This window comes from Leucoraja erinacea, chromosome 9, assembly GCF_028641065.1.
Source record: "Leucoraja erinacea ecotype New England chromosome 9, Leri_hhj_1, whole genome shotgun sequence".
Classification (NCBI taxonomy): Eukaryota; Metazoa; Chordata; class Chondrichthyes; order Rajiformes; family Rajidae; genus Leucoraja; species Leucoraja erinaceus.
The window spans coordinates 45,150,526-45,166,189 of NC_073385.1; the positions used below are offsets into that span (position 1 = coordinate 45,150,526).

Sequence of the window (15,664 nt, forward strand, 5' to 3'; positions counted from 1 at the left end):
TTTGATTTATTTGTGTTTCTTGTGAGTAATTTTATTTTCTTGGCTTGCTTTATCTGTAATACTAGGGTTAATTTTATTTTCCTGCATAAAATGTAAAACTTTCCTCTTAATATGCCTGAAATGGCCAGTACCTGAACCCTTCATTATTAGACTCTCTTTCCACCATGCTGTGTTGCACGCTTCTGCACGTTACAATTGAATTTTTGTGTAAGGTTTATTTTGAAGTGACCAGATATTAAGCAGGGCACGACATGCTGCTCTGGAGTTCAGCGTAACAGCTGCACTTTCTTTTGTTGAATACAACGTTTACGAACTGTGTGGGTTTTCCCATGTTAAAGAGAAGACAGTGACCCATGCCACCTTCTTTATCCTCGAAGGAGCACTAAAAATCACTCCTCATGGGCTTTCCCCAAGCTTCTCTGGCCCAGAACAACCTCCCACCAACACTCCCCCACCCCTCAAGTAAGGGAAAGGAGATGTAAAGGTGGGGGGAGGGGAGAGAGAGGGAGAGAGAGAGAGAGAGAGAGAGGGGGGAGAGAGAGAGGGAGAGAAGGAGGGGGAGAGAAGAGTAGGGAGAGAAGGGGGGAGAGAGAGGGGGGGGAGAGAGAGGGTGGGAGAAGGAAGGGGGGAGAGAGAAGGGGGGAGAGAGAAGGGGGGAGAGAGAAGGAGGGAGAGAGAAGGAGGGAGAGAGAAGGAGGGAGAGAGAAGGGGGGAGAGAGAAGGGGGGAGGGAGAAGGGAGGGAGGGGTGGGAGGGGAGAGAAGGAGGGGAAGAGAGAATGGGGAGAGAAGGAGGGGAGAGAAGGTGGGAGAGAGAGAGAAGAGGGGAGAGAGAAGGGGAGAGAGAAGGGAGAGAGAGAAGGGGAGAGAGAGAAGGGGAGAGAGAAGGGGAGAGAGAAGGGGGAGAGAGAAGGGGAGAGAGAAGGGGAGAGAGAAGGAGAGAGAAGGGGAGAGAGAAGGGGAGAGAGAAGGAGAGAGAGGGGGGAGAGAGAGAGAGAGAGAAGGAGAGAGAGAAGGAGAGAGAGAAGAGGAGAGAGAAGGGGAGAGAGAAGGGGAGAGAGAGAAGGGGAGAGAAAGAAAGAGAGAGAGAAGGGGAAGAGAGAGAGAGGAAGGGTGGGAGAGAGAGGGATGGGGTTGAGAGAGGGAAGGGGAGGGGGGGAGATAGAGGGAGAGAGAGGAGAGAAGGGATTTTATGCTCCATTCTCCTCAACTTTTCAGGCGGTATAAACAGCATTTAGCACATTCAACCCCCAAATGACTCCAAATGCTCAGAGCTGCAGGGGCTCATCTTTTGTTAGTCTCCCTCTATTTACACAGGATTTGCGCAGGGCTCTCCAGTGAAGAGACCACATGTTACTGACAGAAAGCGGCTTCATTCACAACACATCAGGCAAAGAGGCTGTAGCCATTGCTGCTCCGTGCTGAGGCAGGATTAAGCCTCTGGTAACACTGAGCCTAAAGACTTGCTAAATGATAAACAAAATGTGCATGCTGCTACTTAAAATCAAATTAGGCAGAGATAGATCATAATATAAGCATGCAAGGGCTACAAAAGTAGATTAAGGTATTAGATCTGTCTTTAAGCTTCACCTTCCAATGAAGCAATGCAATATACCTCACCCATTCATTTATGCAAATTCCTTTCTGCCTCTCTTCATAGGGTACATTTATTACTAGCATGAGCTGTGGCCTGAAAGACACAGAGAAATGTCTGCTATATTAAGCTGCCCTTGAATACACCGTATAAAACGTTCCCATTTGTCCAGCAAAGAAACCAAGTCAGGCAACAGATCAATAATGTGACCTGGAAGCAGAAAGCTGGGAGTGAGTTGTACCTGCTTGGTGCTAAATGGTTTTTCTGTAGGTAATGGTTGCCCAGTACTTGTATGTTTGAATTGTGAATGTGTGTACTTTGAGTGTGTTTTTTTTTCATTTCACTTGTAAAATGTCGCTACTAGTTCCTATAGAGCAGGCTTATTAACTCAAATGTATTCACTAATTGGCTGTCAGGCACAGAATAGGCTTCAGATCCCATTATAATCAGTAAGAGAAAAAAAAGAGACCAGTATTTTTAGCAGGGAATATTCATTTTTTGTAAATTATTTGGGAAAGGTGATGTAAACTGATCTACAGCGATCATCTAGGAATTTTAGAAAAAGATACGCGAGTCAAATTCTTACACTTCACTTTACTTGCAAATAATATGCACAAATGACATTGTCATGCTGGTCACAACATACTTCAAGAGAACATCGGGAAGATCAAAGCCATTGCTTCCAGCCTTAGCCTAGTCTCCATCTCATCCCTTGGTAACATTTGCAGATGGGACAATGCTAACCATTTAGACTTTAAAGATTTAGCATGGAAAAAGGCCATTCGGCCCAATGAGTATGTGCTGACCAGCGATCACCCCATGCACTATCTTACAATCTACGGACAATTTTTTACAATTTACAGAAGCCAATTAACTTACAAACCTGAACATCTTTGGAATGTGGGAGGAAACCGGAGCACCCAGAGAAAACCCAGGGGGTCACAGGGAGAACGTTCAAACTCCGTACAGACAATACCTATGGTCAGGATCGAACCCAGGTCTCTGGCGCTGTAAGGCAGCAACTCTACCACTGTGCCAACATGCTGCCCTGGTTACAGTTGCTGCCTTACAGCACCATTCTGCCAAGCTTCAGTTGACCTGCCTTCATAATGTCAGCTGGTTTAACATCCTGTCCAAAAACATCTGTCTTCAGATTCTGGATTCAGATTATATCCAACCACAATCATGCCATGATGACATATTCAGCCACCACATCTGGAATCATCCTCCTAAATCCAAACAGCCCCCCTTGCCTCTTTCCTAGCCCCCACTCACTCATCTTTACTGTTGACGATCAATCACTCTACACCTCCATCCCCCACCAGGAAGGCCTTAAAGCCCTCCGTTTCTTTCTCGACCGCAGAACCATCCAATTTCCCTCTACTAACACTCTACTCCACCTAGCGGAGCTGGTCCTCACCCTTAATAGCTTCTCCTCACCCTTAATAGCTTCTCCTTTGACTCCTCTCACTTCCTCCAAGTTCAAGGCAAAGCTGTGGGCATCCACATGGGCCCCAGCTATGCCTGCCTCTTTGTAGGGTACGTTGAACAATCTCTGTTCCAGGCGTACACTGGCCCTATCCCCGAACACTATCTCCATTATATTGATGACTGCACCGGTGCTACCTCCCGCACCCATGCACAACTTGTGGACGTCATCAACTTCACCACAAATTTTCATCCTGCACTCAAATTTACTTGGACACTTACATCTCCGACACTTCCCTCCCCTTTCTTGATCTCACAGTCTCCATCACAGCAAATAGACAAATAGACTGTTGACTGATGTCTATTACAAACCCACTGATTCCCACAATCATCTCGACCACACTTCTTCCCACCCTGCTTCCTGCAAAGACTCTATCCCATACTCCCAATTCCTCCATCTACGCCGCATCTGCGCCCAAGATGAGGTGCTCCATACTAGAACATACGAGATGTCCTCATTCTTTAGGGAACGCGGGGGGGGGGTCCCCTCGCCCATCATAGATGAGGCCCTCACTCGTGTCTCCTCGGTACCCTGCAGCTCCACCCTTGCTCCCCCTCCCCCTACTCGCAATAGGGACACAGTCCACCTTGTCCTTACATTCCACCCCATCAGCCGTCGCATGCAACCGGAATTTCCGCCACCTCCAACGGGATCCCACCACTGGCCACATTTTCCCATCTCCACCCCTTTCCGCCTTCCGCAGAGACCCTTCCCTCCGCAACTCCCTGGTTAACTCATCCCTTCCCACCCAAACCATCCCCTCCCCAGGCACCTTCCCCTGCAACCGCAGAAGATGCAACACCTGTCGCTATACCTCCTCCTTCAACTCTCTCCAGGGACCACAACAGTCCTTTTAGGTTAGGCAGAGGTTCACTTGCACCTCCTCCAACCTCATCTACTGAATCCGTTGTTCAAGCTGTCGACTCTTATACATCGGCGAAACCAAACGCAGACTGGGCGATCATTTTGCGGAACACCTTCGCTCAGCCACCGTGTACCCGCCTGATCTCCCGGTTGCTGGACACTTTAATTCTCCTTCCCATTTCTACACAGACCTTTCTGTCCTCGGTTTCCTCCATTGTCAGAGTGAGGCTAAATGCAAATTGGAGGAACAGCATCTCTTATTTCGCTTGGGCAGCTTACAGCCCAGTGGTATGAATATTGATTTCTCTCACTTCAGGTAGCCCCGGCATTCCTTCTCTCTCTATCCGTCCCCCACCCAAGTTGCACTAGCTTCTCATTTCTCATCCTACAAACAGTTTGGCATATTCAGCCACTGCATCCGGAATCATCCTCTTAAATCCAAACAGCTCCCCTTGCCAAAACAGGCCCTTCGGCCTACAGAGTCCTTCCTTGTCGACCACAATCACCCATACACTAGTTCTATCCTGCACTCAAGGGACAATTTACAGAAGCCAATTAACGTACAAACCTGTGCATCTTTGGGATGTGGGAGGAAACCGGAGCACCCAGAGAAAACTCACGTGGTCACAGGGAGAACGTACAAACTCTGTACTGACAGTACCCATAGTCAGGATTGAACCTGGGTCTCTGGCGCTGTAAGGCAACAATTCTACCGCTGCGCCACTGTGCCACCCTAATGTTCATCTGTGCTCTTGGTCTTTATAATGTGTAGGCCTCCCTTAATTTCTGCTGCAACTCTTCTCACTCTGAGGAATACCTGGGCCACCAAATGAGCAAAGTTAGCACAAGTCTGTCCAGAAAACATGTTTTGAAGTCTTTGTCAATGTTAGTGTTGGGAAGAGCAAGGGAGGGGTGAAAGGGCTAGGTGGGGTTGTAGAGAGATGCTAATGCTTGGAGGGAGAGGCATTTGTATTGGACAGGGTGGTAATGGGGTTCATTTGAGTTTATTGGATAGACTTCTTCGAGGCCCAAAAATAAAACCTGGAAAAGATGAATGATGTATCTCACATCCATTCCATCCTCTCTGCTGTCAGTTTTAGCCAGTTCAGTTAAGATTATATTGTGATGCATATGTCACCATCAGCTCTCAACATGCTCATTAGTTTAGTTTAGTTTATTGTCACATGGACCGAGGTACAGAGAAAAGCTTTTGTTGCTTGCTAACCAATCAGCGGTGTGACAATACATGATTACAATCGAGCCGCCCACATGGTACATGATAAAGGGAATAGCGTTTAGTGCAAGATAAAGTCCAGTAAAGTCTGATTAAAGATAGTCAGAGGGTCTCCGATGAGGTAGATAGTGGGCATATTAATTGAGTCCACAGCTGCCCAGCATTCAATGTAGGAATCACACTGGGAAAAGCATCGGGAGGTGGTGCTGCGGAGGGCGTTTTGGAGCAGCACCGTGGGAGTGTGGCAACGTCTGGCCAGCCACCGCTTTAAGCCCACTACACCTACTCACTCCACTCCCACTTGGTATCCAGAGTTAAATTCGGTACCTTCGGTTTTAATATTGCACTCACAGTGCAATCATCATAAACGTGACACCTAGTTCTCAGTAAGTGATCACCGCCACACTTCTTAATCGGGATTGAATGCTCCTGAAGCCATTTTATAACATTGTGACATGATTCAGTGTTGCTAACAAAATTATTCACCCGATGAACAAGACTGATGTAGATTAGGAGACACGAGGTGGGGATAACTCAGCTCTGCACAGTAAATTGAATGACCCTTGATGACTGAAAATGGCAATATTGCCCCTGTCTGCTTGCTCTCCCCATCTGAGTAGCCGCCAGGTGTTCAACATGTATGTGTGCTCACATAACCATGTTGCTATCAGCTGTGGGGGTGGAACAGCCTCTAGTGATGCACGTGAAGCTCATCAAGAGTTTGGGTTCTTGCAATTTGTGAAATATGTTATTAAGAAATGGGAACATTAACTACTAAATCTTTGGACATGGGGATAATAAATAATATTTTTGCATTGCCACAGGTATAAACGTCTTGGCATTCTTTCCGTTTTAGAGAGTCATATAGAACAGAACAGTGCAGCACAGGAACCACAATGTTTGTGTTGAATATGATGCCAAGTTGAACTGATCTTATCTGCCTGTACATGATCCATATCCCTCTATTCCCTGCACTTCCATGTGCCTATCCAAAAGCCTCTTAAATGCCACTATCATATCAGTCTCCACCACCACCCCTGGCAGTGTGTTCCAGGCCCCCACCGCTCCCCATGTAAAATCTATTTGTCCCACACATCTCTGTTTACCTTATCCTATATAAGGCAAAATAAGCCATTGACCCACCAAGTCCACACCAACCTATTTGCACTAATGCCATTTTATTCTCCCCACTTTCCCATCAACTCCCCCTCCATCCTATTAACCAATGGCGTAATGGGACGATTTACAGTAACAGATTATCCTGACAGCCTGCATCTTTAATTTAGAGATATAGTGTGTAAAAGGCCCTTCGGCCCACTGAATCTGTGCCGACCAGCGATCTCCATACACTAGCACTATCCTACTCACTAGGGACAATTTACCGAAGCCTATTACCCCCTCAAACTTGTACGTCTTTGGAATGTGGGAGGAAACCGGAGCACCCGGAGAAAACCCACGTGGTCACGGGGAAGAAGGTACAAACTCTGCTCAGAGAGCATCTGTGGTGAGGATCGAACCCGGGTCAGTGCCGCAACTCCAAGTCACTGGGATATGGGAGGAAACAGTTGTGGTAGTCACAGGGAGAATGTGCAACTCAGTCGTTGTCAGAGGTCAGGATTGAACCTGGGTCCCTTGAGCTGAGAGGCAGCAGCTCCCTAGCCGTGCCGCTGTGCCCACAGATTTGTTTATAATGCAATGTGGTTCTTCACCTGGTGAAGTCTGTCGGCTGCATGCACATTGTGTCAGCTCAAATCGACAAAGAAGGGGATTTCCCCAGGATAATAGATTTCGATGTCTAAAATTCTCTTCACACACCTAATAAAGACCTCAGTCCAAAAGAGGGATTTTGCAGTTTAACTGCCCCACCCCATTTCACCAAGAGAGGGGAATGAACAATTCTGCCGATTCAACAGAAATTATACTAATTGGCCCCAGAGGTTATCTAGGTGCCTCGTCTCAAAGATACCATTGTTTCCAGTGCATTCAGCTGGAACAGCAATATTCCAAATCGTCCTCACATCTCTTAAAAGCAGGTTGTCTCCTTGCAGATAGCTGTGGCATGAAGCATTTCCGTCTAATATTGGTTTAGTCACTTGATACCCTGCTTTAGTTTGCAGCTTCCTCAGATCTGCATTTAGCCAGCTTTCTTTTTTTTAAAAAAAGAAGTGGTGATTCTAGGTGTTGCAGTCAGTCCTAATTAGTGAAACTAAGCCCGAGGAAGAAAATCTGGGTCATATTAAATTAATTGAAATGAGCGTGAAAATTAATACAGCAAAACGCATCAATTTTCTGGAAAGTGCTTTCGGTTCTTGCAAACCACTAAAAAAAAAAGGTGGGCATTCCATAAAGCTGTCAGCTTAAAAAAACCTGTTAGCTCAAATTCGGTTCTATCTGTGATACTAGCTCTGAATCAGCTTGGCCTCGACCCAAAACATCACCTATTCCTTTTCTGCAGAGATGCTGCCTGACTTGCTGAGTTACTCCCAGCTTTATATTGTCTATTTGCAGATTCAATTGTTTAAATGACAATCAGTTGTGAGAATTATTCAGTACAGTTTAATTAATAATGGCTCTCTCGCTACTGTGTGCAAACTATCGCATCCAAATGTCTGACTTGACTCCAGAGTAGAGTTACAAGGTGTTGGTGTAAATAGATATGAAGGCTTATTAATCGTGTAATTTCCTCGAAGAAATAAGGGATTAAATTGGAGTACTAATGAATTAAGGGTTTACAAATCAACAAGTCAACCATCAGATTCCAGCCTCTCTCAGCATATACTCATCAGTCCCTGCCAAGAAGTTTCCATACATGTCCTGAAGGCAGGGAACAAAGCGAGCAGAACTGATTACAGCTATGTTCACTGCCTTGCTGTCTAAACTCTGTTTGGCTTCCTAATGAGTTCACTAAAAACCTAATTCATCTCCCATAACCCCCACAACCCTCCTTGAAATTCACCATTATGGAAATTACAGATGAAACGTTTACAGACTGTGTTCAAATTACTGTTTCTTTAACAGGCAGGTCCCTGACCCTGGAATTGTACAATAGAGGTTTGTCCGGCTTGAAACCAATCAGTCCTAAATCCACTGAAAAAAAGGGATGGAAGGAGGTTAAGACTCTTTCTCATGGCACCGATGATTGTAGTACTCAATCCCTCCCCTGCGGTGGATGGTGAAATTGTGTGGAAATGGCACGGATTTGATAATTTATCAGATAAAACTGGAGAATGAAGAAAGGTTAAAACCACATGCAGTGATGGTAAACAGATTGAAACCGACTAATGCAAATTCCCAAATCATTCACGAGGAGACTCCCTCAGTTCCTCATTACGTGAAGCCAAAATGATCCTCGCTGCATCTAAGCTGTAACTGAAAGATTACAGAATTGATGGCTCCTTGGTTTAAAATGCAGCTGTTTTATTCTGCTTTAGTAATTAATTCTTTTTCCAATAGTGTATTGATTAAGCGTAGACCCTGATAAAGTTCAAACTGCAAAGTATCTCCAGTGGTTTCCCCAGTTGCGTGGAAGAGTCAATGAAAACTTCCTCCCATTCTAGCCGCCTCCTTAGAGCACTGATCGAGTGAACTGCACAGTTTTTTACTCATAAATTAGTCAGGCTGTGTGGAGCTGTGTTAGCTGATCACTGCTTTTGTCTCTTTGCTTTGCCTACTTGCTTTGCTGTTTCACTGTCCTTTGTGTTGTCAGATATAAAGTCAGCGTGCAGCTGCTTCACTAAGCCGGGACCAACACGAAGAACGTTTCATTTAAAACTACATTTTATTTTGCACAGCTGTATTCTGCACCCTTTCACTCTGTTAACAACCCCCTCCCTCCTCATGCCCTACCACCTCCTCACCAAACCACCCCGCCCCCTCCCGCCACCCCTGTTCAAACTTGGACATCAGACCTTATGGGACTCAACCAGCATTGGACTTGGAACGCAAGCATGCAAGAGTTGCCCATGCCTTGATGAGGTCCTTCACCCATCATTCCACCTCCCCTTGCCCCCCAAGCTCTCAACTTGTCAAGGTAAATACCTGGTGCCCTTGTAGCATCTTCAGTTTCAGTTTAGTTTTAGTTTTGGAGATACAGTGTGGAAACAGGCCCTTCGACCCACTGATTCTGTGCTGACCATCGATCACCCACACACTAGTTCCATCCTGCATGATAGGGACAATTAGCAGAAGCCAATTGTGAAGCCAAGGCCAAGAACCAAATTGGCTTCGGTAACAAAAAAAAAAATTGGCCCTAGCGTGTAGGATAGTGCTAGGGTAAGGCGTGATCGTTAGTCAGCACGGACTCAGTGGGCTGAAGGGCCTGTTTCCGCGCTGTATCTCTAAAATCTAAACTACACACTTGCGTATCTTTGGAATGCGGGTGGAAACCAGGGCATGCAGGGAAGACGGGAGAAGGAACAAACTCCGTACAGACAGCACCCACAGTGAGGATGGAACACGGTTCTCTGGCGCTGTGAGGCAGCAACTCTACCAATGTGCCATGGTGCTGCCCAGTTCTGCCTGTAACTTACAGTCCTGCCTGTAACTTAAAATATCAGTTGGGCAGGGTTGTTCTGCTGCTCGCCTCTTGCACATCACCATCTCGAGGCAACATCAAATGGCAGGTCAAGTGCCACATATTGCTGGCTCTGGGCCAAATCCCACCCCTGAATGTTCATAGTCTGAGCCCAAGGTCCTCGCATGTCAGAGATCACAAAGGTAATATTCCCAGCAGCTACAAGAAAATAACCTTGAACATGGCTGGTAATGACTTAATAATGTATGGGAGGAATGTAAATTCCCAAAAGAACAGGAACTATTTAGTGCAAATGTATGCATGTTTTAACTTGTGTATGCCCCATAATGATATACTGAAAATGCTGCACATTTGGCCAAAAGTGAATGTTTCAGACAAAAAGAAGCAGGTGCCCAAATTTGCAGTAATCCTCGTCACATGTTCACCTCTCACCCTAGCCATTTTCTGAGCTCTAACCTTTCACTTGAAGGCTAACCTTCAATTCACTGAGCCAAGATTAGCTTGGGAGTCATCTCAGAAACTAAGCCCACAGATAGCTCCATTTATTAAACCTGTTGCCTGATTTATTCAGTTTTAAGTTGTCGGAGAATTTTGGTCGTTTCCTCCTGTACATTTTTCAATCTCCTCAAGGCCATAAAGAGCAGTTGCATTCCCCCACCTCCAGAGCATTCTTTACAGGTCAAAAGGTCAACATTCACAGATGTCTGTACCAGGCACCAATTGTTCTATTAACTGTACCCCAGGATACATGCAACTTCTGTTACCCATGGAGTAGGCTCTCTTTAAATACTCTGATGAAAAATACATAAGATCACACATCATTCTTTACAAACCACATTCCACAATCATTTCCAAAAGGATTGTTGAACTTCAATTATTGTAATCGCCTCCACTTAACCAGGTGTAACAGTTTAAAACAGTTTAAGAGCTTTATCTATACATTTTGCTTTATGTTAACTCTTTGGTTCGAGTAACAATTATTACCATTTTTGATTAACTGATTTTTTTCCAGCAGAACTTTAACATCGTATGAATTTCTGAAAATAATTAAGGCCTGACTTTGGTCAATTCAACTGGATTTGTGATTCTTTGATACCTTTCAACACCAAATGCTTAACCACAATGGCTGAATGTCTGGAATTTTGCCCCAGTACATCATGAATAAAGAGAAAATTCTATTCATAGTTCTCTTGCATATGTCTTTCAGTAAAATATTTCATAGTTTCTATAGCCAAATTGCAAACATTTGGTGATCATAAATGTTGTGCAGCAATTAATCACATCTTTCAAATATCTTTTGGTCGCATCTCTAGAGATTAATGTACTGTTCTTTCATAGCAGACGCAAGATAGTGGTTTATAAAAATAGAAAATTGATTCCAATTAAACTTTGACAATTATCAAGCTATTCTCTTTAGCTGGGTTTGAATCTGGTTGGTATCGAAGGGCTAGAAAATATATTTTTTAAATATATAGATAAAATCTGCATGATCACTGTTTCAATATCCAGCACGGCTGGAGCATTGCTAATAAATGCGGAGAGTTGATTCAAAACACTTGCAGCAGATAACTATTGATTTACTAATGGAGTGTCTCAATGTGCAACTAATAATGGAGGGTTACTTCACACATGTAATCGGTAATTCATGGTAGGTCATAATCACGAAGTTCGATACTGTTTGAAATTAACCATTGCTAACAACTAAATTTATGCAGATGTTGCATGCAGCTTTGCACGATGTGCCCACATTAATGCGAAAGGTATTTTAACCTCAGGCTTAAATGGTGCTGACAGAGAATAAGAATTTACGGCAAGCGGGGGTTATCCTATTACTCTAACTTATGAAAAATACCTTCAATTTAAACTGTGTCATCTTTTGAGAAGCATGTAAATATACTTATCTTTACATTTGTATTACTTATTTTTTTATGAGAAGAAATGTGCACCAAGATGATCTAATAAGTAGTGAACGCAGACCATCCATTGCATCAAGAAGTATGCTTAAACATGAATCTAAGGCCAAAATGAAATTATGTAGAGTGCTGATTAATGCAACACTCTGGTAACAAACACAAAGTCTTGCATTTTATTCATTTGAACTGCATTCATTTGCACCATTGGTAAATACTGAACACAACAAGGTGTACAAAATCATGAGAGGAATAGATCGGGTACACGCACAGTCTCTTGCTCAGAGTAAGGGAATCAAGGAGCAGAGGACATAAGTTTGAAGTGAGGGGGAAAATATTTCATAGGAACCCGAGGGGAAAACTGTTTCACACAAAATGGGGTGGGTGTATGAAACGAGCTGCTTGAGGAGGTAGTTGAGGCAGGTACTATCACAACATTTAAGAAACATTTGGATAGGTTTCCAGATAGGGCAGGTTCAGAAGGATATGGGGCAAACGCGGGCAGGTGGGACCAGTGTAGATGGGAAATGTTGGTCGGTGTTGGCAAGTTGGGCCGAAAGGCCTATTTCCACGCTGTACGACTATGAACAAATGCCAACACTCTTTTGCTCTGATGTATCTCTTATAGCACAGAAACGTTTGGGCTCAAACTTTTAGTAATAAACATATTCTGTTTCAAAATAAGTTTTTGTAATAATATTCCTTCGAGGAACAGAATTCTTAGTTGAGCATGTTATTCCAAATAAAACTATTTTACTTTTACGTAATGTGAATGCCACAATGTGCTAAATGCTTTCTATAAAATGAAAATATTAAACCTATGCGTGTTTATTTTTATGTTATTAAAAAGTTGATGTTTCTATAAATAATTGGTCATATGAATACTACTAGTCTTATCTCTGTCAACAGTAGCCACAAGCATTTTGTTTACAATGTCACAAATAAAATGTAGCTTCAGTGCAACTTCTTGGACTGTGAGTGAAAGTTGGAATTTGGAGGGGCACCAAAGTTTATTTGTTCCACATAACTAGATTAAGTGCCTTACAGGATGCCAGTCGTATTCATTCCAATGTGGAAAATTTACCCCCAAATATGCCATTTATAGTAAATAACCAGCTAATTTATTAAATATGTTCTTCAAAATGAAAACATGTTCTCAGTCCAATATTTTCCCCAATCCATTGTAATATTTTTAATCTGGTTGCAATTTAAACTTAGAATTCTTCTGTACATTCATGAAGAAAGGCACAATAAGAATAGCTGTCCTTTGAAATGGCTTGGAGGGTTTGTTAGAAGAAAGGGTAAGGGTGCGATTTGCTTCTATTCAGGCAGTTGGAGTACTTGTATTGCAGTCATAAAAATTATTGAACTAGAAATTGTTTTGGGCATAGTAACTGGACTGAAGTCAAATGTGTTTATGTTGTGGTTGTGCCGCAGGGATGGATTCACATCAGCTCCACGCTGCATTCTGAATAAGAAGGGGAGGGGACAGCAGATGGATAAAATAAGCAATTAGGCAGCCACATTTTAGCATTGATTTCAAATTTTGCTGCTAGCTGGGAATCAGAAAATTTAGCTTCCAGGTAGGAACCCGACTCTAATAACTGTATTCTTGAGCTGAGAAACTATGCTTTCATATCATTCATTAAGTTACAGACACAGAGCTCAGGAAAAGAGATAACATTAAAATAAATGGAAAAATACACAAATTATATTACAGCTTAAGATCCATAAGAGATTTTAAGTGGTTGTGAGAAATTCTAAGTGAAATGGACCAGTGGAGACAAAGGAAAACCAAACAAAAGTCACATTTTCAGTTCTGCTTTTGATCTAATATAAAGACTTTCTCTCAGTTGGTTCATTTGTGAAAATTGGATGCATTAGAATCAGCATTATGTCCAAGGTTAAATATATATCTCTAAAAATGTTTAGATGGTTCACACATTATAAAGATTTAGATCAATAAGAATGAGGCCATTTATTGTTTTATCATGATCCTGATTCACTCCTGAATGTCGCATGCATTTTGCTCTTGGCGAACACGTGCAAACAAGTTGCTACACAAAAACTAAACACATTTTGAAGTAAACATATTTACAGCTTTTGGACAAAGGTACAGCTAAAAGTCAACTGAACGGGATCATTAGAAAGAGCATGCAGAAGACATTTGTTTTACTTAAAAAAACAATCAATGTTTTCACAGATATATATATATATATACCTTTAATAACTACTAATACACTACACATTTATCTTTGGTTGTTACATGCATCATTATGACACTGTTGGGTATAAAATAACTGACCTAGTAGAAGATGGCAAAGATGGCTTTTCCTTTGCAGAACACCGAATTTATCTATCAAGTAACCAAAAAGAAAGATTGTATTGGAACTCAGCCAATTTGTTAATTTTCTTGCAATATAAATAATTCACCTGATCATTCTCGTTGTTAAAATACCTACATTTATTTCCTCAAAATGTCACTATTCTCTAATTTACTGCCAGTTTGCATCATTCAGTACAATAACACCTCATATTCCTCTTGGGTAGCTTCCAACGCAACGGTATGCCCACTGAAATTTCTAATTTTAGATAACCCCCCCTCCTCCTACCCTACTCCCCCACACCCTCCTTTCTCACTACCTCCTACCCCCCCCCCCCCACCCCCACTCTCCCCTGTGCCCCACTTGGACTCGCACCAATTTTTCTCCCCCCCCCCCCCCCCAGCTACATTCCTATCTCTGCCTTCACAATTTGCAACTTCTTCAATTCTTTTGTCTTGCACATTTTTCCATCTCTGGCCTTTGTCCAACTATCTGCCTATCAAAAAACACCTGTTCACTTATTACCTGCCATGCTTTGCCCTGCCCATCCTCTCTTCTATCTTTCTTCCCCTCCCCCCTATCCAATAATCTGCCTGAAGAATTGTCCCAACCCAAAACATCACCCATCTATGTTTTCCAGGGATGCTGCCTGACCTGCTAAGTTACCTTAGCATTTTGTGTCGTATTTTTGTAAACCAGCATCTGTAGTCCCATGTTTCAACATTTTAACACAACAAGACACATTTGGCTTTGCTGTCAATAATAATCCCCAAATACACTCTCGACAAAGCCTGTTGTGGAATGGTCAAGTCGTCTTAACATCTGCCTGCATGCGTTTCCTTGAATGAATTGGCCTTCTCATTCCTAACATTGGCCAATGATGTTCCAGCCAAATCCAACCTCCGCAGTTTTGGGGACAGAGCCTTCTCCAGGGCAGCTCCCAGGCTCTGGAACTCCCTTCCCCAACTGATCCGCAATTCCGTGTCCCTCACCATCTTCCAGTCCCGCCTGAAGACCCATCTCTTCACCTCTGCCTATCCTTAGCCCCACGTCCCCCTCCCTTTTCATCTGTGCACTAATTGCCTCATATTGTGTTTTGAATTGAATTCTGTCTTCAATTTGTGTACTAGTCATGTCTCTACTATTTATTTCATTCCACTTACATGTTTTTCCTCTACTTGCTAAATTTTTGTAAGGTGTCCTTGAGACTCTTGAAAGGCGCCCATAAATAACATTTATTATTATTATTATTATTATTATTATTATATTGGGAAGTGGGATCCCCATGATTAGAATGCATTAAACATGTCATTGTGAAGTATTTTCTGTTATTTAAGTGTTGACTAAAGTTCCATTAAATATATTTCTGCGATAAAGTGGTATCAACTTCCTAAATATTGCTTACATTGCAAGATATTTGCCTCCAGAAGTCAAAGTAACTTCATTATTTTTAACAATGCTCAGACTCAGCTAAACATCTCAAAGAAATGCATATTTGGATATATACACTGAGTTCTCCATTACATGATCAACCTTTATAAATGAGCCATACAGCTGACTTACAGTGCCCTCCATAATGTTTGGGATAAACTCATCATTTATTTATTTCCCTCTGTATTCCACAATTTGAGATATGTAATAGAAAAAAAAAATCACATGTGGTTAAAGTGCACATTGTCAGATTTTTATTAAAGGCCATTTTTATACATTTTGGTTT

General features: G+C 42.8%; 1 protein-coding gene across 9 annotated transcripts in view; it reads right to left on the reverse strand.

The window, feature by feature from the left end:
• meis2a (Meis homeobox 2a) overlaps positions 1 to 15,664 on the reverse strand; it is a 124,044-nt gene that overhangs the window by 75,943 nt on the left and 32,437 nt on the right. For 5 of the 9 annotated variants that reach the window (XM_055640709.1, XM_055640707.1, XM_055640708.1 and 2 more), the window contains exon 8: positions 13,929 to 13,979. The exons of the other annotated variants lie outside the window; for them this stretch is intronic. In XM_055640709.1, coding sequence (XP_055496684.1) covers positions 13,929 to 13,979 — 51 coding nt within the window. The remainder of the gene's footprint in view (positions 1 to 13,928; positions 13,980 to 15,664) is intronic. 9 annotated transcript variants of the gene reach the window in all.